General features: G+C 42.5%; 1 protein-coding gene across 2 annotated transcripts in view; it reads right to left on the reverse strand.

The window, feature by feature from the left end:
- The window catches only part of HCN4 (hyperpolarization activated cyclic nucleotide gated potassium channel 4), a 108,120-nt gene that overhangs the window by 75,265 nt on the left and 6,326 nt on the right, over positions 1-26,529 (reverse strand). Inside the window, exons 1-2 of one of the 2 annotated variants that reach the window (XM_030016366.1) lie at positions 6,889-6,949; positions 1,344-1,767 (exon numbers count right to left, since the gene is read on the reverse strand). In XM_030016366.1, the coding sequence (XP_029872226.1) occupies positions 1,344-1,748 (405 nt within the window). In that variant the 5' untranslated portion in view covers positions 1,749-1,767; positions 6,889-6,949. Of the gene's footprint in view, positions 1-1,343; positions 1,768-6,888; positions 6,950-26,529 lie in introns of those variants that run through there. The other variant, XM_030016365.2, reaches the window with a different exon arrangement.

Here is a 26,529-nt window from a genome sequence, read left to right on the forward strand (position 1 = left end):
AGACAACAGACCTGGAGATATTTCATTGCTCTGCTAAGTCTCTGACTTACTGAGTCACACTGGGAAGGACACTTTTGCTTTATTTATCTCCATCTCTCTATGCACTTCCTGCCTGCCTGTGCTATGAAGCAAATTAACCTAGTAGTGAATTCTTCAGGGCTGTAGCCGTCTCTCCCTATACATCTGTAACAGCACCTTGCACAATGTCATCCCAAACTTCAGCAAGGCTTTATGCTCTGCTGTAAGTGAAGCATTCACAAATTATAACACCACAAAGATGAAGCCTGAAATTTGTGAAGTATGCACCAGTGCTCTCCCTCTGAGTCTGTGATGCTGGGAGAAGGAAACAGTTCAGCTCTATGAATTAGTGTTCTGACAGCTCGGTGCAATCTAGCCATGACTTGCATGGCTGCTTTCCCTTCACATTCCCAGGAGCACACTCTGCATTAGATCATGCTCTGCATCAGGCTCTGCTCCAAAGCAGAGGAGAAAGTATGGGGAGGAAGATGAAATTGCCTTGACCAGCTTTCCTTGTCCTGAAAATATGCTCCTGACATGTGGAGAAAGCTGCAGGGAGCTTTCTCTCTGCTTTGGAGAGCATGGAGACACAAAAAAATAACTAATTTTCAAGCTGCTTGTAATGTTGTGGCTTCACTTACACTAGGCCTGACAACTCAGTCTGCATATTGGAACTCTCCTGAGAACAGCACAGGTTCCAGGGGTAGTGGGGCTCTTGCTTTTCACCAGACCTTTATGTCTTTAAAAAGACCCTATTTGTCTGCAGATTGCTCTTCTTTCCTCTCCCCCTTAACACAGTGTCATAGAATTTAGAAAGCAAGAAGGTTATAAATACATCGCCAAGCCATTTATTCAAGAGATAAGCATGTAAAAGAAGATGCTTGGGTAAACAAATGCCACAGGTTCTGCAAATCAGCTGTCTCTAGACCTTTCCTCTGAGCTCTTTCTGGACTTTTTGGGACTCTGAGGGGGCAAGACCCCACTGTCTGGCTAACTGCTCCAGTCACAAGCAGCTCTGTAACTACACACTTCCTGCAGGGGGTCCACCTGTACTTACTCTCCTTCCAGCCCACGCATCATCTCCACAGATTATATATATTATGATTGTGAAGCATATAGTACAGTCTCAAGTGACTAAGTAACAATATGCTGAAGGCCCTCTCGGGAACCTGCTACAAGCAAAGCATTAGACTCAAGACACAGTTCTTTAGCATTCACACTGGGATAAAGTAGGAGAATGGGCATTCAAGGAAAGCACTTTTGTGTAATACCAGAGTAAGTGGAGAAAAGATTTAGGATGCAAGTGCATCACAGCCTCTGCTCACCTCCTCCCACTGATGAATATAGCGGATGAGCCGGGAGAGCCGCAGCAGCCGCAGGAGGCTGAGGATCTTAGTGAAGCGTACGATGCGCAGTGCCCGGGCTGTCTTGTACACCTCAGAATCAATGCGGGTTTCAACGATCAGGAAGATATAGTCCACAGGGATGGAGGAGATAAAATCCACCACAAACCAGCTCTTCAGGTACTTCATCTTGATCCTCTGTGGGTCTAGGATGATCTCTGTGTTGTCCTCCACCACAATGCCTGTTCGGAAGTTGAGGACAAGGTCGATGAGGAAGAACGTGTCTGAAACCACATTGAAGACAATCCATGGGGTAGTATTTTCATCCTTGAAGAAAGTGATGCCCACAGGGATGATGATCAGGTTCCCTACCATCAGGAGCAGCATGGTCAAATCCCAGTAAAACCTGGACGGCAAGACAGAGACATGCGAGATCAGCTATAGCGTAGGAGATCAGGGAGCCCAGGTCAACAGAACTGATATGCTTCATACATCTCTACTGTCATTCATTCCTTATGCTCTGCTAGTCTGCCTGATGTACTCAGAGCTGCTAATTAAGTACTTAATATCATAGGAACACTCATATTCTGGCTTAGAGGGTTCAGAAAGGAATTGAGTACATGGCTGGACATGCCCACCTGAAAACTTCGACTGGGACCTTAGAGCCACCCAAGAAGAGACTGACATACTTGCAGTTACTACAATGACTGTTAGGTAAAGAGAGAGAGAGAGAACAAGTATTTGGAAGGCCTCAAAGTTCTTATGCCAATAGAGCCATTTGGGGTTAAAATCATCAGGCTTGCTCCTACTGCCTGATCCTTCTTTAGAAGTAGCTAGCACTGATAGCATTGGGATCAGGATGGAACTGAAGACTGCGCTGTGATTTACAAGGTTCAGTTTAGATTTCCCACTGAGCCAAGCTTACGCTGAGCCTGGACTTCAGGAGTTTAGTCCACACTCTCTAGACTCCTGTATTGTACAGAAATAATCAATAAAGCTTGGAGTCATGTACCTGGAAATACCTATCTCATTTCTAAAGTAAGCAATGACAACATTTAACTACTGCTCCATGAAGCACAGTCTCCAAGAAGCTTATCTCTGCTTTAGTGGCAAGTCAACATTATCCAGTGGGTGTTACAACAACATTCATTTCTGGTTTTGAAGGCACACACAGTCTGAATATAGTTCCTCATTCACTTGTATGGGATTTTTTTCAAGATTTTGCCCAGGTATTAGTGTAAAAGATACACAATCACACAATGTTGCCACAACTCACCCAGGCAGAGGAATAAAAACTTTCCTGGGTTTCATACTTTGTTGAGGAGTCTCACAAAGCAGCCTCATTGCCCATACAGTGGCGGTCCAGTCCCCTCCAAATGTCTCACATGTAGAGATGCCAATGGATTGTGGTTTCACGTTGCCAAGATTTCATCAGCTCTACACTGTATACTACAGGGCGGCTACTATAATATTGTGAGGTATCATAAATAACTTGTGTTAAGATGCACTTGTCGCAGCAAATGAGCAAATTACACAGAGCAAACCGATTACCAGGTTTGGTTGCTTAAACCTGAAGATGCAACATGCAGAAAGCTGCAGTGGCTCTTCCAGTCAGTCCCACAAATTAAACATGGTGTTTACATTATTATTAATCTCTTGAGTACCAAATAAGCCTAACTTCCTAGACCATAAAAAAGACGACAGCAAGTTAACACAAGAGAGAGAATTGAGCCTTTCTTTAAACCAATCATCTCAATAGCAGTGAAGTCAACAGCGTGACTCTGGATTTACAACGATGTAACAAAGGAAACTGTTGGGTTTGCTGAAGAAGGACATGCACATGCTGCTTCTCTATCTGTCTGATGGATTACAGTCAAAATCAGTGAAATGTTTTAGGAGAAATAATTTGCCTTAAAGATCCCCAAAATCTAGCTTTGGTAAAGAGTTGTTCAGCTTAAGCCTGGGCCTTGGACCAGACTGAGCTGCTGCAGAACAGTAGCACTGTAGTGAGGCAACTATGTCGATTCATTAAACTCTCAACAGGAAAACAAAATGGAAAGAATATGCCTTAAAAGCCTTCTCTGTATAGATTCTCTCTCCCTGTTAAGAATATAACACTTTAAAGCACCTAAAAGCATATTTAAGATTCCAGCTATTACACACATACAGACAGGGTCACAAACCAGCAGCACACCAGCAATTCTCAGAAACATTCAGCAGAGGCTGGTGGGAATGGATTTCAGTATGAGCAAAGGTATCCACTAACGAGGTTTCTAAAAATGTCATCAACTGTCTCTTTCTTGCTCTCAAGGTGCTATGCCCCTGCAGGCAAGGTAGCCTGCAATCCTTCACTTAGTATAAAGGCACAGTTGGTGCTGGTAGACACTCAGCAATGAGATTTGTCCATATGCTTCTAAGAGCAAGGCCGTGTCACACAGTAATATGCATTAACACTGTACAAATCCATGTTGCGGTCTTCCTTATTAAGGGCCTGAGATGATGCTGCAGCTTTCCTAGTCGATTAATCCAGATAATCGCACAATAGCAGGAAGTCTGGAAGCAGTGTGTATATTATTACCGAAAATAAATAACCTCCCAGCCATCTTTAATTTGCTGTAGGGGATACAGAAGGAGATATGCACAAAGAAAAATATTTTTCCCAAGTTTCAAATTAATGGCATGAGACAGACATGGCCAGACATGCAGAGATGTAAAGGTAAGTGGCTTTCTTCAAAGATCTTTGGATTTTTGTGCCTCTTATTTTTACGCTGGCTGGTGATTTCAATACTTAGTGGCAACTGGGGACAATGACAGCAGTGGCTAGGATGGCTCAAAGTTTAAGTAACATGTTTTCCACACACACAACCCCAGTAAAATGCTCTCTGCCTGACTGTAGCTCTTCCTGCTACCCCAGTCTCTTATAGTCAAGCATGGTCATACCATGGTCAGCTGTCCCGCATCCTGATTTACAGCATTTCTTGCTGTTCCAGTTCTAAGACCTTCAAAATCACTTCACACACACTCTTCAGTCCCAGTCTGCTATTACTGCTAAACTGTCCACAGAGAATCATGGTTTGCAATGTGGGCAAGCAAAGATGAAGTGCTAAAATTCATTGCCTGGTGTTTCTTAAACCACAGTTCTCCTCAAGGGTGTACTAGTGACTCAAGATTATTGTCACAGGCTCCCCTCAGTTCTGACCTTTAAAGCCATCACTTACAAAACACAGTTTTATCCAATGCACCCCTGCTAATAAAAGGGTATCCAAGGTGTCAGGGAGGAGATAATCTTTGGACTCTACAAAGGAGGCAGAAAAAGCTGAAAACCACGAACAATTTGGTCTGCACACCAATTCCAGAACAGGAAATTCACCCGCCTCTACAACGTAAACTGCCTAGAAGTTAAAATTTAACTATTAAGATTCCACAGCTCCCGAACATTTTAATTTTACCCACATATGAAGTATGATCTGCTCAGGGTGGCATCACTGGATTTAGACTGAACAGACTCTCAGGGACCACAACACCTCAGAGGTCTAATATCATCCGTGTGTCATTTTGTATTTACACTGAGGAACATCTTTTCACTCCCTGTAAATTATTGGCCAGACTGACTAACGGTGCATGTAACGTACGCAAGGGCAAGCACCAGCTATTAATAACCCATGTTTTCTGTACTTCTGTTGTTCCTTTCACCCAGGGATTCCACAGAGCTGACAGTGATGAAATTGGCTCCGCTGCACCCATGAGAAGCAGATAGAGTTATTATCCCTGTCTTGCAGATAGAGAAGCTGCATGGCAAAATTAAGAGAATGGGATTTGTCCATGGAAGTCTAAGGCTAAATAAGGGTTAGGACCTGAATTTGATTCTTGAGTCTAACCAGATCTGAAGCTATTCATATGGCTTGAAAAAGAGTTTAACAGAGATGCATCTCATGGACATCTTCCTCTGATATCCTGTCTTCTTCTCACTTCTCTTCCTGTTTTCAAAAGCCTACATAAAAAATTAATAAATATGAATGTATTGTTTTATTATAGTTGACACAGTGCAACTGAACAGCTCACAGCACAGGGAACAGCCACCACTATATAAACCAGATGTCTTGTTCAAACATACTTGTTTTTTATACTACATCCTGCTCTATGCACACTTCTTAGATCTGAAAATCGCATTTTAACATGCACTGCTACCTCTGATCTTTTAATTCCTAATATATTATTTAGTTGTAACAGAATGCATCTGAGAATTAGTGTGGCAAAGACACTTCAAGAATATATGCTCTTTAAGCATAGTTGGTGTCACTCACTTGATTTGATAGTATGTACGCTTCATAGGTATTAGTTTGTGGGTCTTGACCAGAAAGTTAGATCATCTTTCTGTCCTGTCTAGTGCATGATGTAACAGCAGGCTAGGACTATTGCTTTCGGATGCAATTTCTTAAAATTAAATAAACCTTGATTTTTCAAAACTATTCCATGATGCAGTGTAACCAATTACAGTGCATAAACTCAGGAAGGATTGTGACCAATTGGAGAGAAAATAGTAAATTGCAGCGGTTAGCCTGGTCAGCATCACTGTGTCAGTATGGCATTCAAAACCTGCCCCTGAATGGGGCACATTTGTGGCCTTAACTTCTGTTCTTGCTCTGTAGTGTTTGCACTGTCAAGAGAAAATAGACTTGAGCAACCTCACCTCTAAATTAACAAAGCTTTTTGGATGTTTTCACTTCTGCTGAAAGGCAGCCAACTCTGGGTTGAACTGAGGTGCTGCCTGAAAGTGCACAGAAAGGAAGCAAAAATAAAAATGCATCTAACTGAAAATGCCAGGGAGCCACAATATTCTCACCAGCAATGGAATTTAGCTCAGACACCGTGGCCAACCTTCCTAACCTTACAAGAACAGATCTTTAATGAACGTATCTTGCTAAAACCAAAGCCAGAGACAAATCTGATTGCTCTACGAAGCCCAGGCAGGAGCACTGGCTCGGCGCTGACTCAAGAAACAGAGTGCCACCTACTGAATCACAAATGACATCTCCATCCTCTGCTTTGCTTGGGGAGGAATTGCAACATTATTCCTTTAAACTGCTGATGAAAATCTGCCCTTTTCTCCAGAGTGGCAGCTCCCTTCCCCTGCTCTGGATTGCATGTTGAATTAGACACTGCCGTGCTCACCAGCAACTATCCTGACAGGAAAGAGGTCGTGCTTTAATTCCCAGCACTGCTAGTCAGGCTAGAAATAGAAATCATCTTTTGTAAAGAGCATTAGCGGATGTCAGTGTGGCTGGAGCAGCAACGGTGGGAGGAAAGTTTACTCCAGAAAGCAGCCATTCACATAGGTATCTGAACACATTGGAGAGAGAAAGAGAAAGAAGCAGGAAGAGATCCTTCCCTGTCTTTGGAAGCATTCCTTCTCCCAGATATGAGTAGGCGTATTTCTACTGGAGAGTTACAAACTTTGCATTATTCACAGAGATAATAGGAGGAACATGGTGATTCACTGCTCCTAAACACACTAAAGGACACTTACCAGCTACCCAGTCCAAGAATTCATTTGCTAGAAGAATTTATTTAGTTATAGGGAGTTATTCAAATACCTGTGCACTTGAAAACCTCTTTGAAATGAATACCCCCCCCCCCAAAAAAGAGTCAAATGATGACTTACAAAAATATTCTGCACGCTATATAAGGGGAAATGATTAGGGGGGCCTAGCTAAAGGATAAGACAAACAGTTTTAATTCCTTCTGACCAATCTATGCAAATAATATGTATCCTCTGCCATCCTGAATAAAACCCCTGAGAGCACTGATAATTAGCGATTCATTACAACAGCATGAGGAAAAGAGCTCTGCTGTGTCCCAGCCTCCTCTAGCCTCTTCTAGAATTCCCTGGCTGCCTGCTTTGGCAGCACTGGCTGCTTCTCATTCAGCCGTGGTTGTCCCTGTCTGCTACAGAACATGGGCTGCACCAAATTCAACTTCACTGCCAGTTGTTGCTATGCAAATACATAGAAAATAAACAGTGGAGATACACCCAGGGCTGATACAGTGGTTAAGGGCTACACTCAGATTACCTGCACCTATGGGTCTAAGGAAGATGTTCCAACTATCTCCTCATGGTGACAGTAAGGAGGCAGGACTGGGAGCCCTGTACAGCTAGTAGTCTGAACTATTAATCTTTCTTTTGAACTTAGATGCCGTAGTCATCATGATGCCTCAGCTGGGTATTAGAGAGTAAGTGGTATCAGTGAGTTATTAAGAAGGGATACAATTCTGCGTGTGATTAACTTTCCTATCAGGAGCAAAAGGACTATTAGCTAGTGATGAATTTTAAGTGCTTACATAAGCAGGTGTATGAATAGGGCTATCTCACAGTACAACATCCGCTACAAATGAGATGTATGCCTTGGAGCACTTTGCATCCAGATTTCTTAAAACTCATGTGTTGTCTTTGACAAAATTTTCATTGAATTCAACTGTCAGTTTTACTTGAGGCAAAATAATTTCCAAGGTCTGTATTTAGCCTTTGACTTAGATTATCTCCAATCTACATAATTGCTCACCTAATCCCCTCTGAACAGTGCAGAATTCCATACTGTGTTTCGAGTTTAACACATATGCTCATATTATTACACTAAAATGTAATTACATGGATTTTGGTGAGTGGAAAATTAAGAAAGCTATTGCTTATGTAATACTTCAAAATGGCACTTGCAGTCCAAACAAGGTAGCATGTTAGCTTTTTATTGCTTCTCATCAATTTTTAAACCTAACACTACATTATAAGGCAATAATCAACACCCTGCATTTTTGAAAGTAATGTCCATACATTAATTAAATCCCAATAGACATAATTAAGAAGGTATTATCATCCTATATTACAAATAGATAGACTATGAGATAGTAAAGATTTAAGTAACTTATTCAGAGGTAGAACTTCTATCCGGAAAATACGGTTGCCTAGTTTCAGAAGAGGTTTCTAGTCACGTTATATACTGTAATTTGATCAATAGCAGCAAAGGGGAAATTTCCTTTCTTTTCCATTGTAAAAATACAAATATACACATCATGTAGTGATATTTTTATTCCAGCTATAATACTTGACAATTTGCAAACAACATGTTTGAGGCACTGATGCAGTTAACCAATTATAGTACATTGTGAATTATGCCCTTTCTTTAACTTACAAAACGCAATGCATTGTATCAATAACAATCAATCATTGTTAAATTATTAGTTCTTTGATAGTACCTACAATACACCCACTCTACTGTCAGGCTTCTTAAAGAGATGAAGATTTGCATGACATCCAGAGGGACCACCCAGAGGGACTTGGACAAACTCCAGAACTGGACCCATGTGAACCTCATGAGGTTCAACAAGGCCAAGTGCAAGGTCCTGCACCTGGGTCGGGGCAACCCCCAGTATCAATACAGGCTGGGGGATGACGGGATTGAGAGCAGCCCTGTGGAGAAGGACTTAGGGGTACTGGTGGATGAAAGGCTGGACATGAGCCAACAATGTGCACTTGCAGCCCAAAAAGCCAACCGTATCTTGGCTGCATCAAAAGAAGCATGGCCAGCAGACCAAGGAAGGTGATTCTGCCCCTCTACTCCGCACTGGTGAGACCCCACCTGCAGTACTGCATCCAGCTCTGGGGTCCTCAGCACAGGAAAGACATGTACCTGTTGGAGCAGGTCCAGAGGAGGGCCACAAAAATGATCTGAGGCCTGGAACACCTCTCCTATGAAGACAGGCTGAGAGAGTTGGGGTTATTCAGCCTGGAGAAGGGAAGGCTCCAGGGAGGCCTTACTGCAGCCTTTCAGTACTTAAACAGGGCTTATAAGAAAGATGGGGATAAACTTTTTAGCAGGGCCTGTTGCAATAGGACAAGGGGTAACAGTTTTAAACTAAAGGAGGGTAGATTTAGACTAGATATAAGGAAGAAATTTTTTACAATGAGCATGGTGAAACACTGGAACAGGTTGTCCAGAGAGGTGGTAGATGCCCCATCCCTGGAAACATTCATGGTCAGGTTGCACTGGCTCTCAGCAACCTGATATAATTGAAGATGTTCCTGCTTACTGCAGGGGGGCTAGACTTGATGACGTTTAAAGGTACCTTCCAACCTAAACTGTTTTATGATTCTATGATTCTATGTGACAGAGATTTTTACAGGAGAAGTCAAAAGAATTGAGGACTAGTAAAGTAGACCTTATGTCGAAGGTAACCTACCAAGGACTCTGTTTGTCTGAACTACGTAACAGCTCAATGCTCTCAATAAAGACGGAGTTTGGTAGCTGTTGGTACAGCCCCTGCTGCCAGCGCAGTCAGAGTGGATGACAGACAGCACCACAGTGGGCAGCCCTCACAGACGAGCCCAGGCTTTTATTGCTGTGATTATAAAAGCCTTGGAACTTGCACTTTCCACTGGCTCTGGTCAAAAACTGCAAAACGCAAGGTGAGCTCATTACCAGGGGAGTTACCTTTTTCAGCAAGTATTAGCCAAGGAGAAATGGCAAAGCCTTTGCCTTTGTGGGCTCTGGCCTCTGCAGGGAGGGAGAATGTGCCACATCCCAGGACCTCCAGGGAAATCTCCCCTCTAGTGCTCTTCTGGATAGCTGGGACACTCAGCATTGCCTATGGGAGCTGCTAGAGGAGCCACCAAGAAACTGTGGTGACTGTCCTTCACAAAAACCTAGATTTATCAAGATAGCGACATTTCTATGGCCTCCATCTAGTCAGTTTAAAACAGGTTTTGTGAATCAGCCAAGGCAGAGAGTCCTGACGTTCTGCGACTTTATTGAAAAAACTTGTGTCTCCTGTTTTTGTCTCAGAAAACCCAAGCACTTTGTATTATCTTTGCACTGAAGTGCACCAGTCATAAACCAAAACCACGTTAAGAAAAGTATTGCTAGAGCATGTAAAAAAAAAAAAACTTGAACAGTATCCTACAGAGCTTTCACTCAGATAGGGAACCTGATGATAGAATTTAAGTGACTTGGCTAGGACAACAGCACTCTAACTATTAGATAGTGCTATCTTTCACTCAAGTTCCTCCAAATGCCATACGATGTATGTGAACAGCAAGTGGTATCACTAAGCTCAGTTTCATGGAGAGTGAGCAAACCTTGCAGGGTGTCATTTCATTACAGTCTGAGACATGTCAGGACAGAGAAGTTCATGGAGGCTACAGCGCTGCTGCCTGGCTTGCATGTGTCCTGGGATAATGAGGGTTCTGGACATCTAATCTGTAAAGTCAATGTCTACCACCTAACCCTGCAGTATGCTTAATAGAAATTGTATAAGCATTTTCAAGAGTTTTATGTGCAATCTGCCATTCGATAAATGCAAATGTATTGGAACATTTACACCTAGTCCTTGGTCCGCAGACATACTGTATCACACAGAAACAACATGCTCCTGCACTTCATTTCCAATAATGCTGAAACACAAACATGTCACAAGAATAAGAAAAGTCATGGTGGATTCTGCACATAGTCGTCAATTGACCAGTCTCCTCAACTCCCGCTGCCTTCCTGCCTGCAGATATCATCTTCACAAATTAAACCATATCTTAAATCTATACTTAGAACCCAATCTTCCCAGAAAGGTAAAAATAAAGATTTCATTTCCCCCTTTGGGGAACGCACACACAGAAACAGAGATAGCCACAAGAGACTTCGTTTGTTCCGGCTCTAAATTTAGAGCATGGAGGCCAATAGAGCACACATCCCATTTCCAACTAAGAACAGCATTAGTAATATTTTCTCACTTGCCTGGACGCAGCTATTACTAGCTCGTGGAGAACTCCCCTGTAACAAGCTGCAAAAGCAGTGAAATTTCTGTGGGTACTACCTATAGGAAAGCTTATTCCCTCTCTTTTTGAACGCCCAAAGGAAGAATATTTACACACTGAACCTAGACAATTTATTGCTGTTCTCATAGCACCAAGGTGATCAAAGATATAAATTGCAGCAGTGGCTGGAGACACCATTGGGAAGATAATATGGTACAGATTCAGTGGGAGATGTATAAGCACAAGTTTCCTCTAGAAGGAAACCAGGTCAGTGTAACCACTGGCAAACCAAGCTCTAACCTGTCTAGACAGACTCCTCTCCCTGCTAGTGGTACGTTAGACCATTTCGGGCTCCTTGTTGAGGGAAGGTATAGACAGATTGCACACCAGCTGCTGGTGGTCTGGGATCACCTCCTACAGAGCCACGTCACTGCCTAAGATGTGTTCCACTGCGTGGCTGTCTCATCAAACTTCATCAAAAGAAACCTGCAACACCACAACCTCCCAGAGTTAGAGAATTTAGTACAATTTTCTATTTGTAGCATTTAACCAAAACTGCGCTCATGGCAGAAAGCCCAAGCCAGAGAGCTTAACCCTCTCTTCACATCCCACCCTACTGCACTCATAAATATTTCTTGATTCCCCCCTCCTCTGCCCCCACCTCCATGCTGAATCCCAAAGGTTTTCAAGGTGTTAGATGTGTATTGATTTCACAGAACTCCCAGAATACATTATGTATGAGAGTGACATGCTAACAGCCTGGCAATTCTGCATTGTTTGATCTTCTGAAATCTCTTGCTTGTATGAATATGGAAAAGTTCCTTTTTGTTTGGTGTCCATTGATCCAGACGTTGACCCTTCTCTGTGTGCATTTATCTCTGATGATTTAATAATGAAAAAGACCAATAAACTGAGGAAAGGAAGGAAGCCCCTTTAGGGGGACCTATTGCCATGGAAACCTGCCATACGTTGTTATTGTAGAGAACGGATAGATCAATAAGGGCTGCAGCTTCCAAGTCATCATGAGTGTGTTGTGGAATGTGAAGGACTAAAGCCTAAAGACATGCATAAGTTGTGACATTATGAAGTTCAGGCCCTGGCCTATATCCAACATCTAGCATGAGTCAAATTCAAATGTTCGGGCTGTCTGTTAGAAAGGTGGATCTGCACTACGGAGTTCTGAATTGTGTCAAAAAGCAGCGATATTGGGCCAAGGGTTTGATTTGTATCTAAATATATGAAGGAAAGCAACTGTATCTTATTTCAGTGCGCAGACTCCAATTTCTCAGAGACATACAGGTGGAGATTTCAAAGCCTACTTCTCTGAATCTGATCTTTCACTGTTACTTGCCAGAGTATTAACAGCAGCTCACACTTACAGTGCTGCAGGTACAGACTTTACATCTACATAGATGATATCAATATATGTACGTATGTGTGTTAGTTCAGAGTAAGTGCTACTGCAAGAGTGGCAGAGGACATACAACACCAACTGATGGAACAGGTATCTTCCACCAACTTATCTTCTTGGTAAATTACAAGGATGACAGGCTGGAATCTTAACTATTTTGTATTGACATGGCTCTCCTGACATAATATGAGTTTACACGAGATGAGGATGTCAGCCTCACCACCAACAACCCAATTTTACTAAAATTAAACACTAAAATAGGGCAGAGAGATGAGATGAGTCACATAACTTGATAAGAATCACAGTTTAGAAAGTGGGGGACAGTGGAGAGGACATTGCTCTGCTTTCTGCTAGCTGTTGTTTTGCTTTGGATAGACAAATTTATGCCCTCATGCTCTGCAGTAGTCCACACAGAGATGACAAACACATGCAGCAAATAGGTAAGTCATCAGCCAGGCTGAGAAAAAGACTTCTAGCCATGCAAGATGCTAAAAATGTTCCTCCTAGGTATTGCTACGCCACAGCTTGGTGTTGATTACGAATCACAACCCCAGCCTCCCCAAATGGAAAGCAAGGTCAAACAGGAGGTCTCTTATTACAACATTTAGGCTCTCATAGAGGCTCCTAGAAACCCAGGTTTGGGGTACCCACCATAACCTTTGAACCATGCACCACCAGGACAACCATCACCACAGCAGGTCACTGGTGGGCATAAGCAGCCTTAAGCAGCCTTAGAAACAATTATGTATGTTGTTTAGCTGAGTAGCTGGCCATTTACATCCAGTTACCTTACGATGAAAGACCAAAAAACAGAGGAATAGCTTCCTGTGCCTGAGGAAGGATCAAACCTGAACCTGATGCAGCTGTTGTTCAGATACATGAAGCAATTTACTCAGTGAGACACATCTCTGCTTGCAGAATAAAGCACACATGGTCTCATATTCTCTCTTAAACTTTTAAATTTACTAGGATTTATGTCTGAGACAAGCAACAGCACCTGCCAGATTTCAGCACCCATGCACACTTATTCCTACCACTCTGCGTGAGCCCTAGATATGTCAGATGGGCAGGGAGAAAAATTTTAACCTTTTTCCTGCTTAATGGCAGGATGGGAATCCAAAAAACTGCCAGAAAGAGGTAATAGAAGGTAGTTTGGGGTTTTCAATGGTCTGCTGGAATGATCATATTCAAAGCTGTGTTACTCTACAGGCTCAAAACTTCCTCAACCACATGCTCACTGAGAAGAGAGAAAACCAGAGTGACAGAACACGTTGCCTGCATGTAGCTTTCATCCCTGACAAGGACACTTCACCACAGACCTAGTGGTTACACAGCACAGGGATAAGAAGACCTGGAAGAGAGAGTTCACTCCCAACTTACACTCCCAAGTCAAATGCCTTCTTTAACAGGTGTTGCTCCTGGGTTAAAAACACTTTGGCCAACAGGGATGGCAACTAGTGCAAATTTTCTGCCTACTCTGTGAACAAAAGCATGGCTTCAAATGTTAGAGGCTGAGGAGGTGCCAAAGGAGCAATGTGTAAGGACCATGGATTGGGATTGATGGAGTATATATTTTGTACTGTCTCCAAACTTCAGCTCCTACCAATCAGTATTATTTTATAAGAAACAACAGAAGAACACTGATTTACATCATTACTTTCAGCCCTGGTGGGAAATAAATGTTAATGCTGGCGTCACTGTTTCAGACAAACTTCAGCACCAAGTGCCACAACCATAAGCCTCTTTCTGTGGGGAAGAGAAGATGGGGGTGGAAGGGAGTGATGAGGTAGTGACTACGTGTGTTTCAGTTTCAAAAGCAGAAAATAGTTTTCCTCCCCAACGCTCCTGCTGCTAACATCAGACTCTTGTTTGCAATGAGTTATTCAGGCTGGATTGGAGCACAATGAATCCTCAAAAAGACTAATGCTGCTGGGATCTTGGTGCTATTCAGGTATCCAAGACCCCAGACAAGAGATGAATCACCTTCTAAAAATGCAGCAGTTAAGGAAAAAAAAGTCCAATTGCCTCTGATTATTTTAGGTCTCAGAAGAAACATACTGTGCTAAGGCTTTGCTTATCTAAGGCATCCACGTGAATCCACTATGCCCTCCAAACACTGGATGCTGAATTAATTACTGCATGTACTGAAACAGTATGTAGCTCACAAGAGACTTTTTTCCTTTTGACCTCAAAGCACTTTATGGCAGGTGGCTGAGTCTCATCCTCAGCATCTGCCAGCAGGGGGAACTGAGGCACAGACAGGCAGTTATTTCCCGAGTGCCTCACTCACATGCAAGTCCACAGCAGAAAGGAGAAGAGAGACCAGGAATCCTGACATCCACTCAAGTATCTTAAGGGCACTCAACTCAGCTCACAACTCAGCACTTCAGCTCCACAGAAAGGCAGTTCCTTATGCAAGGAGCCACTGTGCTCCAAAGCCTTTTTCAGTTTATTTGTTGTCTCCACAAACATATCTGTATTGAACTGACTGAAATGAGGAAACCCAGCAGAAACTTAAGGGCAGCAGGAGACTTGGGGAAAAATGAGGAGGACTTGGTGCATACTCTGAGATAGGAGAATGAAAAACTCAGAAACTGGGCATTTAAAATATATTCTCCCCTAGAAAGGATACTGTCAGACACACTTGCCCAAAGAGGATGCTTTGAATCACTTATTATACAGAATATAAAAAATTCAGTGGCCACATTCAGGGCATATAAGGCTTTTCCCCTCCTGTCAGACTGGTAGGAGCCATTTTGGCTTTTCATCTTCCTGTGTGGCATGGAGCATGTTACATGACACCCCTGTAAAGGAAGCAGGTGCTAGGGGATCTGGGCATTTTCACTTAACACACATCTGGCTTTTGCCAAGATGCAGGATGTTGATGGATCTCTCCCGCTCTTTCTAGGACATGCTGCAAATTTCTGACTTCTGATCTTTTGTAGAAAGGACACAACTTGTGATGTGGTGGGGATTCCCAGGGGATTCTCCTTTATCAAAGCTCTAATCCATGTTGCAGGGTCTCAGTGACCCACACAGTCCTCTCCAGCTGTTTGTTCCAGTCAAGAAACCTTCTGAAGCAAGTTGTAACTGCAGCTCCTTCTTTCCTCACCATTCTGAATCACCATTACGATCAATGGGAATTTGCATAATACCTCTCTCTAAAAAATTATACAACACTGGTTGCAAAACACAGCAGCTTACTGTAACTCTACTGTCAGGTCCAGTGCTGCTCCTCCAATATATATAGTACTTTTCTGCCAGAGACATCCAGAAAAATAGTGATGGGCACCATTAAAAAATGCTTAGATAAATCTTTTCCAGTATGGGCTGGACTTGATCTGCTCTATTTAAGTCAATGGAACACAGCCATTGAGCCCTGGGGGAGCAAGTGCCAGCCCTAAATCATTTCTTTGATTAATTGTTCTTGGGAAGGAAGAATTCATTAAGCATTCTGCTCAGCAATTAGAAATAAATATATTTTTAGAATGAACAACCTGCCAGAAACAAGTTGTTTCAGAAATATATTCAGATTGATGCAGCCCATTTTCCATCAATACATAACAAGGAGGCTCCAGCCTGCCAGTTTTCATCCTACCTAGAGGGACACTGCAGAAAAAGGTAGGACAGTCCTGTCACTGAAGAACTACTAGACTGTGCTGTCTACACAACTCAAGTTCAGATTCTGTGAGCAACTTGCTAGAAAATAATGTAGTTTCTCTGTATATTAGTTTTCCATACATAAAATGGGAATATATATCCTTGCTATTTCACAGAAATATTACAAAGCTATTTCTACAAATAGCTGGGACAATGCAGATATGATAGTCTAGAAAACCCAATAAATAATGAAAAAAAACCCTGTATTTGCACTTCAGCATCAGGGCTCAGACATGCTATAAATGAAATGTGAAATAATGTGAAATATCTTTAAAGATTTTTGGACATATGACCAATATAATTACCACAGACTTCAGGTATAACTGAAACATGCAAGTAGTTTTGTTGACACAGTAAACAATTACCAAAAGGATAGCAGGACGGGTATCTATTCCAAGGCAGTGATAGTCAAGCACTTTCCTGCCTATTTAAGGTGCAGATTCCACTGACAAATGAGATGTAAGTATATATTTAAAATCTACCTGTTTTAAATTTTAAATCCCCTTACTTCAAGGCAGGAACTCACCACAGAGCTCTTTCTATTTTCTTTTCCTCTTTTGGTGAGGACAGGGTCTATTCATGCCTGAAGCCCAGAGAAGCACATGCAACTGCAAGATGGGCAATGGCACTTGGTGGATGCCACAGCCCTCCTCGCCAATCTAGAAACATGTACTTCTGGTCCCAAGTCTGGAAGAAGAAACCCTAAAAGAACCTAAACATGCTCTTGGTACTGAAAGTTACAGCCACAAAAGACTATTCCAGACTTCTAAATTTTGTGTCTTAAAAGAAAAGACATGTCTTATCCTTTGCTTGTGGTGCCTAGAGGCAAGACTGTTCCCTGCCCTGTTTTGGGTACCTAGGATGGGAGCAATGTCTCAATGAATTCCAGCTTTTCCAAGAAGCAACACAAGAATGTGCTCTCAAAGGCCCTCTTCTCTAAAACATGAAATATACTTGTAGTTTTTTACTTCTACACATACAGGACACAGTTTCAAGGCCACTGTAGCAGGCACTGACTTAAACTTTGATTTCAGCAGGAGCAGGAAGTGCTAGCATATTATGTAAATTAGCCAGGAACTTGCGCACTTCAATAATGCTTGATTACATGATTTCAATGTTTTTCTCCTTTTTAGTTAATCTAGTCCTTCTGTTTAAGTAAGCTTAGTAGTAAGGCAAAAGCTAGGGGTTTCCTCTGTGTTCTTTCAAATTCATCCCACCAGAAATATATGTGATATGACTCAGCCCAACTGGCTGGCACTCAATAGATCACAGGAAGGCTGAGAAAAAGAAGTATAAAGATGGTTCAGTGATGTGGGTACCTGGAAGAAAGCTCTGCAAGTCACTTGAGCCAACACCCTCAGCATTCCCTGGTTTCAGTGGGGAACAGCGGAAGGTCTTCCACTGGAGTCCAGGAAAAGCAGACAGCAGATTAGCTCTGCTCTCAAGTATATCAAAAAACATTTTAGCTCATTAGCTATTCAGATTGTAAATTAGGGATCTCCTTTATGAAAGACATCACTGAATCAGAAATAGCTATTTTGTGGGCGATGAGCAGAAAATTCAGTGCTCTAAAATACTTCCACTGTAGCAACAGAGAGCTAGCCTCACTAAATCCTGCTTTGAAGATCCATTCCACAAACATCAAAATGTGAATGTAATCTGTTATCTCTCACTGTAGTGCAGTATTAGCAGGTCTCAGACAGTGCTAGACACAGTGCCCGTATGTGCTTCAGAGGTACGTATACAAGAGAGACAGGCCAGAAGTAGCTCTAAGGAATAAAACTGATTCCCAGTGTCACCCCCACTAGCTGCAATGGATTCTCACCAAGGAATTTGGCTCCATACATCTACCGAAAAAAACTAATTTCAAAGAAATTATGATCTATCTTTCTGCATCCAGAAGAATGCCAGTGTGTGGAGAAATAATTTTACCCAGCACTGTTGCAAGGCTAACGCTGAGGTGAAATGCAGCAGTTACACAGTACACAGCAGAACAACATACAACTACTGCTTCAGGGCAGCGTATGAATAAAGCTGAAGTACACCATTTAAACTACTAAAATTACTCGCAGTGTTATCTGGCTGCCTGTAAAGGCTAGTAGGCTGCTCTGTCAATAGCCATGGATTTTGAATGATCAGGGTAGTTTATATTACTACAAAACTACTTTATTTGGAATATCCTCCCTTCCACTTTCTGAGCTGACCAGGACCATATACATTTTTCCTTTGAAAAAAAAGTTTTCAAAGAGCTTGTGAAGAATTCTCTCCCCTCCTCTTGTGACCAGCTGTAGAAAAGCTATGCTCCACCTTGAACCATTACAACTGGAAGTATAGCCAACCATATGTCTTCTTCCCTAACTGGACTGCAGATCTTAGTATCCAAGTTTGGGGCAGGCACAAGTTTCCACTTACCTCTCCTCACTTGAACAAGGTACACTTTCCCTGAAAAAAAACCTCAGCCACAAGGATGTGTACAGAAAACAAGGCCTAAAGCTTATTCGTGGGCCAAGCTGAGGAAATGTGAATGACTAACGTCAAGGCATCTTGTTCAACTCTTTCACAGCTTGTCTCTGTACATCTTATCTAAGAAGACTGCAAAGAAATGCTGATGGCCTGCCATTACTGAGAAAATGTGTGTGTGACGATTACACTAGAGGAAGTGTTTAAAAACAGCTCAGTGTTGTGAAAATAATACCCTATAACAGCTGCCAAGTCCCAGAGGGGTTACATCTCCTGACTCCCCAAGTCATGCATGACTTCTATACATCAGTGTCTCCAACAGCTACGCTCATGGATAGGCATTGTCTTTCATCTCTATGGACAAGCCAACACCTCTGTCATTTCCTATTCACCATGGGGTGCTCTGCCCTGCAAAGAGGGTTGTGCTGATTGGGAGGCTGAGCTTTTGAGAAGTTTCACTGCTTTTTTTTTTTTCCTGCTTTAAAATTTTGGCTATGGGAAACAGAGGACTGGAAGGATGTCTGAGGTGTTTTAGGGTGGGAGGAAGAGCAAAAAAGAGGTAGTGGTGGTCTGAACGTGGGAATCACCATCCTGTGGTACTGGGGAGAGTGATCTCTGTACAGACGTTTGACATGCTCAGCTCTGTTTTACGCTTCTCACATCCATATCACTCATGAGGTATTGTATTATTAGATGCACCCCCAATGTTATGTATTAATTTCCAAAGCAGACTCATTCACACACACATAACACATCCACCCACATGCAGTAATGGTTAGACAGACACAAAGTCATCCAGCAGCCAATTATTTGGGGTGGGAACAGCTTGCATTAGCTCATGATGAAGCTTAGCCTTAATTCTACTGAGCTAGAGAGGCTGGGAGCCGTGCATTGCTCTCCTGACTGACTGCAGATCTCAGAGCAGGGCAGATGATGTCAAGGCAAATCTTTTTTTGTCTGCAGTGCAGACTTTGCTGTGTGAATTTACTTGCAGATGAGGCTTCCAGATCCCCTGTTCAAAAGCAGGAGCCCTAGGCCATACCCACATCTGCCTCTGTTAGCCTAAATTCCTGTTTGTGCTGCAAAAGGAGCATGCAATCAGCAGAGCTGCCCTTGTTTGGGAGTCATTGGCCCAACTTTAGATCAATATATGTAGACAACAAGAAGCCAGAGGAATCCGCCCCATTTGGATGATGGATCAGGAGTAGATGAGAGAGGAGTGCCTGTGGTGCAAAGAGGCAGCAGAGGAGCCCAGTCATAACGGGAATACACCGAGAGAAGCTCCGAACAATGTGACTTTACATGAGGTTTTGCAAAACTGAGGACCAGAAACTTTCCAAATGCAGTCAGGGTTGAGCCAACAGTCATTGCAAAATCTGGAATTTGATTTAATTATGTCTTCAACCCAGGCATTTGTTCCAGCTCCCAACTGTGCAACAAGCCTAGCTGCTCCCTAACCATAGTATACACAGTGTATCACCTTAACCACGGCTGGCATGATCTGAAGCACACTTGTGTTTGCACTAAAAGCCAAGGGTCACAAGAGAGTATCCAAAAGATTGAACAGTCGGCGAGCTTAGAGAGTATTTTCTAAAGCTGCCACACCACAGAAAAGGACAGACATCTTGCCAGCTCCTGTGCTAGACCTTTTATTCGGGAGTGTTTACTGAAGTCAAGAAGTCACATATTCCCAAAGAAAAGGGTAGCACACCTTGCAATACACATGACCAGTGAGGAAAAGATGGAACATTTTCTTTTTAGAGCATCTCCAAACCCCATGCAGGGGCTGCACAATTCACATTTACAGACACAAAAGGTAAAATTCATCTTGTCTCCCTCCCCATGCAGGCTTTTTTCCTACCTTTTTTCAGCCTAGTTCTAAATGTGTCACACAATATAGCACCATACATGGAACTGTACAGGTGTTAGTAACCAGTTTCCTTATTAAGACAAAGGAACCAATTATTCAGAAATCACCTAACGGTACATGGATCTACTCATTTTTGTGGTCCTAACAAAAGATGGACAAGAGATGTAACCAAATCTACAGCAGTACACAGAAAAGGATAATCATGAAGAAATTCTCATGAAACTGCCTTGTAGATATTAACCACACCCTTGCTGACATCTACTCTGGCATCTTCTGTTACATTAAAATATTTTTGAGTTTTACAGCTTCTTCCATGGCCCCTGGCAGTACCATCACTCCCTTTTCAAAGTTGGAGAAATCAAGGCACAGAGTATTCTGTTCAGATGGCTCACAGGGTCAAAACTAGATGCCTGCCCTGCCTTCCAGTTTGTCCTTCGATCTGCTATACACTGCTTATGATTCAAAGTGTATCTGCAGCTCAATCAGCATGGGAGAATGATACAAATGGTTTGTAGAGGCATCCAGGAGAACAGACCATGATCTGTAGTCTAGACTGGTCCTTTCTCCTGCCCTCCCCACAATTCACAGAAAACCAGGGATGGAAAAAAATATTCCTCTTGCTATTAACAGAAGTATGACTTGTGCACACATTAGTACTTTAAAGCAAAGGGGAAAAGATCAAGCATCAAGAATTTATGCTTACTGAAAGCGGGTTTCCTATTGTTAAAAAAGCTGCATAGAGTCAGTCATCATTATCGTTTCTGTTATCATTTTGACTGTTGGGAGAGCTAGTCCAAACCCTGACACTGTCAGGAAACGTCACCTTTGCACTGCTTCACTATGCCTAATGCAACTTCTGCTTCTCTGCAGAGCCAAGATGTCACTGCACTTGCTCAGCCCACACCCCTGTGCTCTGCACCATACCTCCAGCCTGGTCACAAAGGTGGACAGAGGTGAGAGAACACACAGAGCAGGGCTGGATGATTAGGGGCCTCCACTTCCTCCATCTCCTGGAGACACACACATACACATGCGCACACACAACTCCTTTGCAGACGAGACTTTGCACTGGGTAACAATGAAGTTAGTACTGTGATGAGTTAGCACCTTGCCCTTAAATCGCGTGTGAAGCAACGGCTGGGAGGAAGGGACTTATGCATGTGGAGTCCCCAAGTCTTTGGAATGCAGCTGTTATCTCCTTCACAAGCTTCAGAGCGCCGATAACTTTGCAAGACATATCTTTCCCACACCCAGGCAAATCCAAATGCACTTCACTAGCCTTTCCGTCCCCCAAACATGCAGAGGGTGGAACCAAGCATCAGACTAACAGTGCTCAGCAGCTCTGACCAGGAAAACTGAATCCCATCAGAGTTCCTCTGCATACAGTCTCACTGGAGCTGTGTACAGGGATGAGGAGTTACTCAGTGCACAGCTACTGACTTCCTGGCAGTCACAAGAACCCTGAGCAGTTGTGAAAATAAAAAAAAAGGGGTTATATCTCCCACACTAGAGTCAGCTGGCAACCTGCAGCACCTCTCCTGCCTCTAAGCTCTTTAACAATAGATGCATAAACACAGACAACCTCTCCATCCAAAGAGGCAGAGATTTAAATCCTTAATTAGCACATTTGGACGAGTCACCACAAAAGAGATTAGCTTTTGCGCATCGCTGGGGAAGCATTTGTGCCCCTATAATGTCCAAGTGGTGGGCCCTCAAGCTGACCTTGGAATTCCCCTTTGGATGCTCATCTGCTTTGCTCTCACCAGCACTGTTTTCCCCTGCTGCATGCAGCGTCTCTTCAGGAGTTAACAGCCTGGTTTTACTACAGTCTGGTGCTAATACTAGGCACGGGGTGACCATATTTGATGTCAGCCACTGTGAATATACTGCGTGGAATGAATAATTTCAATTTGTAAAGGGACTTCCCAGGTAGCAAACCATTCAACACGGAAAAGGGGCAGAAAAATGTCTCTATAATAGCACCTTGTTAGCCCAGCACACATCTGCTCTCTCTTCTCTGTTACTGGAGTCCTAACTGCTTTGTCTGCTGACAAAACCCTGATTTTAGTGCTGTCAGCACTGCAGAGCTGTAGAACTGCACAGAGCCAAGCTATGTTCTCATCTGCCTTGTGCTTACCAAAAAAATTGCCCACTTAAGCAAGGATACCTGAGCAGTTCTTACTGCTTGTCACATATAAAGCAGCTTTGATTTGGAGACCCCAACATGAACTTGCAGTGCTGCTTGGTCAAGAAACCTTGTCCTGACTTGTAGGGTGAAAAGTGACTGGTTTACAACCATCTCACTAAGAAATTCCCAGATAATGTGGGAATAAGCACTGTATTGCTGCTAGAGGAAGAGCTTATCTAAATGTTTCAAAACAGAACTTAAATCAACCCTATTCACCATAATAACACTGACTCTTCTGCAACACAGAGCAAGTAAATCTCATGAAGTTATAGGTCACTGGACACCAAAAAGGTAATGATGTCACCAGGCAGGTGCTGCCTGATTTGAAAGATGGCTGTGGATACTACATCTGCACCAGCAGTCACAGGAACGCGTGTGGGACACTGAGAACCAATAAAGGAGGAGAAGAGGATGTAGGTCTCTCCACATGGAAATAAATCTATGCTCTCTTACAAACCAGGGAAGGGATATAGGAGCATTTGTCAGAGTTGGTGATTTTCTTAATTCTTCCTCTTGGCCTTGAGTTCTGGAAATAGTCTCATCCCTCCACACACAGGAACAGCCTGGACCTTGTTCAGCCATAGACCTCCTGGCATAAACATTTAGGGGTAAAATTTTATGCTCTCACTAGTCACTTCCCTACAGACTGGCCTTTCCCTTATACTCATCAGTGGAAATGGGTTTTTTTGAAGTTCTCAAAGACAGAAAAGGAGTTGGCACCTTTGTTTTTGAGTGACATTCATCTGTAGGTAAATTGATTTAATAGCTTGTTAGAGTGCCAATTAGAACCAACAATAACTCAATTGACCTATAACTGCCTTGGCACCAACACAGCTTTCAAAAATAAGAGAAAGGAAGAAATCTATGCTCTGGCAGAGATGAGAGCTCAGATAGTTGGTTTCAAGAGCAAACTGAGGGATTCATGGGCTTGCTAATGAGATGCTCATAACACATCAGAAACAAAGACAAATTTCAATGGTTTCAAGCTAAAATGACACTATGTTATCTCCAGACAAAGATCACTCTTTTATCTGCATAATAAATGGATTTCAGTGCAGCAGCAGTGACTCTACAGCAGAAAAAACTCAGTGCAACAGAAAGCACTAGCACAGTTACCTTACCAGAGTAACACTGTATTGAAAGCTTAAGTTTACCTGCTTATAATAGTACTGAAAAGTCCTACACTGACTCTGTGTGTGCCTACCAATAAACACCTTTAGAAAACACATTTTTTTCCCATAAATAAAATCTGTTTCACACTAATGCAGTGGAGATTGTGCTTCTATACAAATTCATCATTTTAAATGCTTAGCTCCAAAGACTGAGATATTTCAAGTTTAAAAAATAAAAATGGGTAGAGTTTGTCTAAATGCTGAGGTGGTAGTGTCCAAGAATGGAAAGAGGGATCACGTCGAAGGGTTTTAAATTACTAGGCAAAATGATCCATTCTTAAATCAGGAAGAAAAGCAGGAACTGAGAAAACTGAGATTCTTTGAAGAGTCAGAGGGACGATAGCAAGGAAGAATATATAGAAGGAAAGGAAACTAATCTGGGGAGACTCGCCCAGAAAAAAATCTGAAGGATAAGGATGGAGACTGGCAAGGGAGGAAACCGGACTGAGTAAAGTGCCAACAGCAACATACTGCAACTGGAACATGGCCGGGGGGGGGGGGGGTAATGCAGGAGTGGCATTAATAAAAACTAAGGCAAGGTGGAAAACAGTGATCAGATGATAAGCTGGGTATTGGGACCTAGGACCGGCTGGACAAGAAACCTGCCACGAGAAGCCTGGAAAATGGAGATGGGACTGGTGGGATAAGAAACACAAACTTGAAGTGAGCAATGGGGAAAACAACAGGTTGGACAGAGTGGGGCAGAAGTCATCATGGTTAGGCACTGGGGAGAAAACAAGCAGAAAGTTTATAATAAGCAGAGTCTATTTCCCTTGGAAGCCTGGAGAGTAACCCAAGAACCTGGTGCATCATTGTTTCTCTGCTGTAACTACCTGCTCCAGGCAGTGCTTAATTCAGAGCAGAGGGCAGTGTAGCATATCCTTGAAAAGATCCATACCTGTTAATAAATCCAGAGATATTATTATGATGAGGATAGGGATTTATTTGTTTTTTAAAACCTTAACAACTGTACAAAAACACTGTATTAAAAATTAGACTGCAAAGTCAAAAGCTCAAGTTATGAAATAGCAGAATGGAGGTTAGTTGTACGCATATATTATGTTACAGTCATTACATGATTCAAAACAGTTCTTCCCATAGAATTCATGCTTCATTCAAGATGAGAGGAAGGGCTTGAGGCAGATGTGTGCAGGAAAGAGATTTTCTATAGGAGCTCATTTCTTGCACAATCTGGAAGGTTTGCAATAAAAGAGATAAGGAACTGCAGAATGAGATGTGATGGCTAGGGCAGATGAGCGGTGCCCTGGAGATTCCATCTCTGCCAAAAAGTTCCTGCGGAGGTGTTAGGCAAATCGCTCAATTCAAAACTGTAATTAGAATAATATTATTGGGTGAATACTATGTCATTGTTTACAGCTATAATTTTTTTTTTTTTTTTTTGCTACAACGACAAATAAACTAACAAACATCAGAGGCTTAGGAAGAGGGTGGGTGGGATAGGCATGCCTATTTCTCAGTCTGGCTGCTCACCAAGCTAGTCTAAGAAATGGTCCAAATCAGAATGTCCCAATCTTTTTAAAGCACCCATTACTCTTAAAACAGGTAGTCATTATCTCTGAGCCCTTGTCTTCTGGGTCACAGCGGTGTTTGATCCCTTACTAAGCACCCACAGAGGCAGAGCTCTGAACATAAGGTATGCTGTGTAATGCTACCTACTCTGCAAAACAGGTCCTCAAATTGACTACACCAAGTTAATGAATGGTTTTGACCTTAATCTCTATGAGTCTCTACCACCTTGCTATAAACTGGGGATGATAGTACCAGTTTCCTAGCCAAGGTGTCAGGAAGCAAAATGAACATCTACTGCTATTATAGTTGAATATTTTATAAGTGCCAAAGAAAAAAAAGGCCATGAGAAAATTAACCTGTTTTTTTTCAGAATAGGATCTGAATAAGATATAATAAATATGGTATGCTATCTTACAAGGAGAGATGGAGAAAATGTTAAATAGTTTTTCACAAAGGAACCATCCCTGTGTGCACTGAATGAGGCATGGGTTTCTGTGGAAGAGATAATATGTTCATCTATTGGCAGAGATTTGTATGAAGGGCCTGAATTAAATTTATGCAGAAAATCTTAATTAGCGCCTTCTTAAATCTCAGTGCTTGCTTTAGTATTTATTTATACTCTTTATTCTCATTTTCTGCATGTGAACATACATGAAAATACCATAATATTATATGATTATAGTGTTAAAACATACCATGGTGATATACTGAGGTGTTTCATTTACTGAGACCTTCCTGTTTTGAAACACTGCCTTTTGTAGCATCTGAACATGTCTCATACAGAAAACTATATCCCCACATTGATTGGCTAGTGTGGGATTTTTTTATCCTCTGCCTCATGACATGTGAACTAGGGCAGGAAGCATGTGATGACTTGCCATGGACGTGGGAAGTACGGCTGCACCGGTTTGGTCCCCTTAGTTCATGGTCACAAAACCATGTTTCTTCTGCAGCCTGATTCACAGTCCACTGAAGACAACAGAAATCCAACCCATGCTGTTCAGCAGGGTTTGGATTATCCCTCATATTCTTGTTGTTTGGATCCCCTCACTCTGCTCCAGCAAAACTGGCCTGGGAATTA

This window comes from Aquila chrysaetos, chromosome 5 (assembly GCF_900496995.4).
Source record: "Aquila chrysaetos chrysaetos chromosome 5, bAquChr1.4, whole genome shotgun sequence".
NCBI classification, from domain to species: Eukaryota; Metazoa; Chordata; class Aves; order Accipitriformes; family Accipitridae; genus Aquila; species Aquila chrysaetos.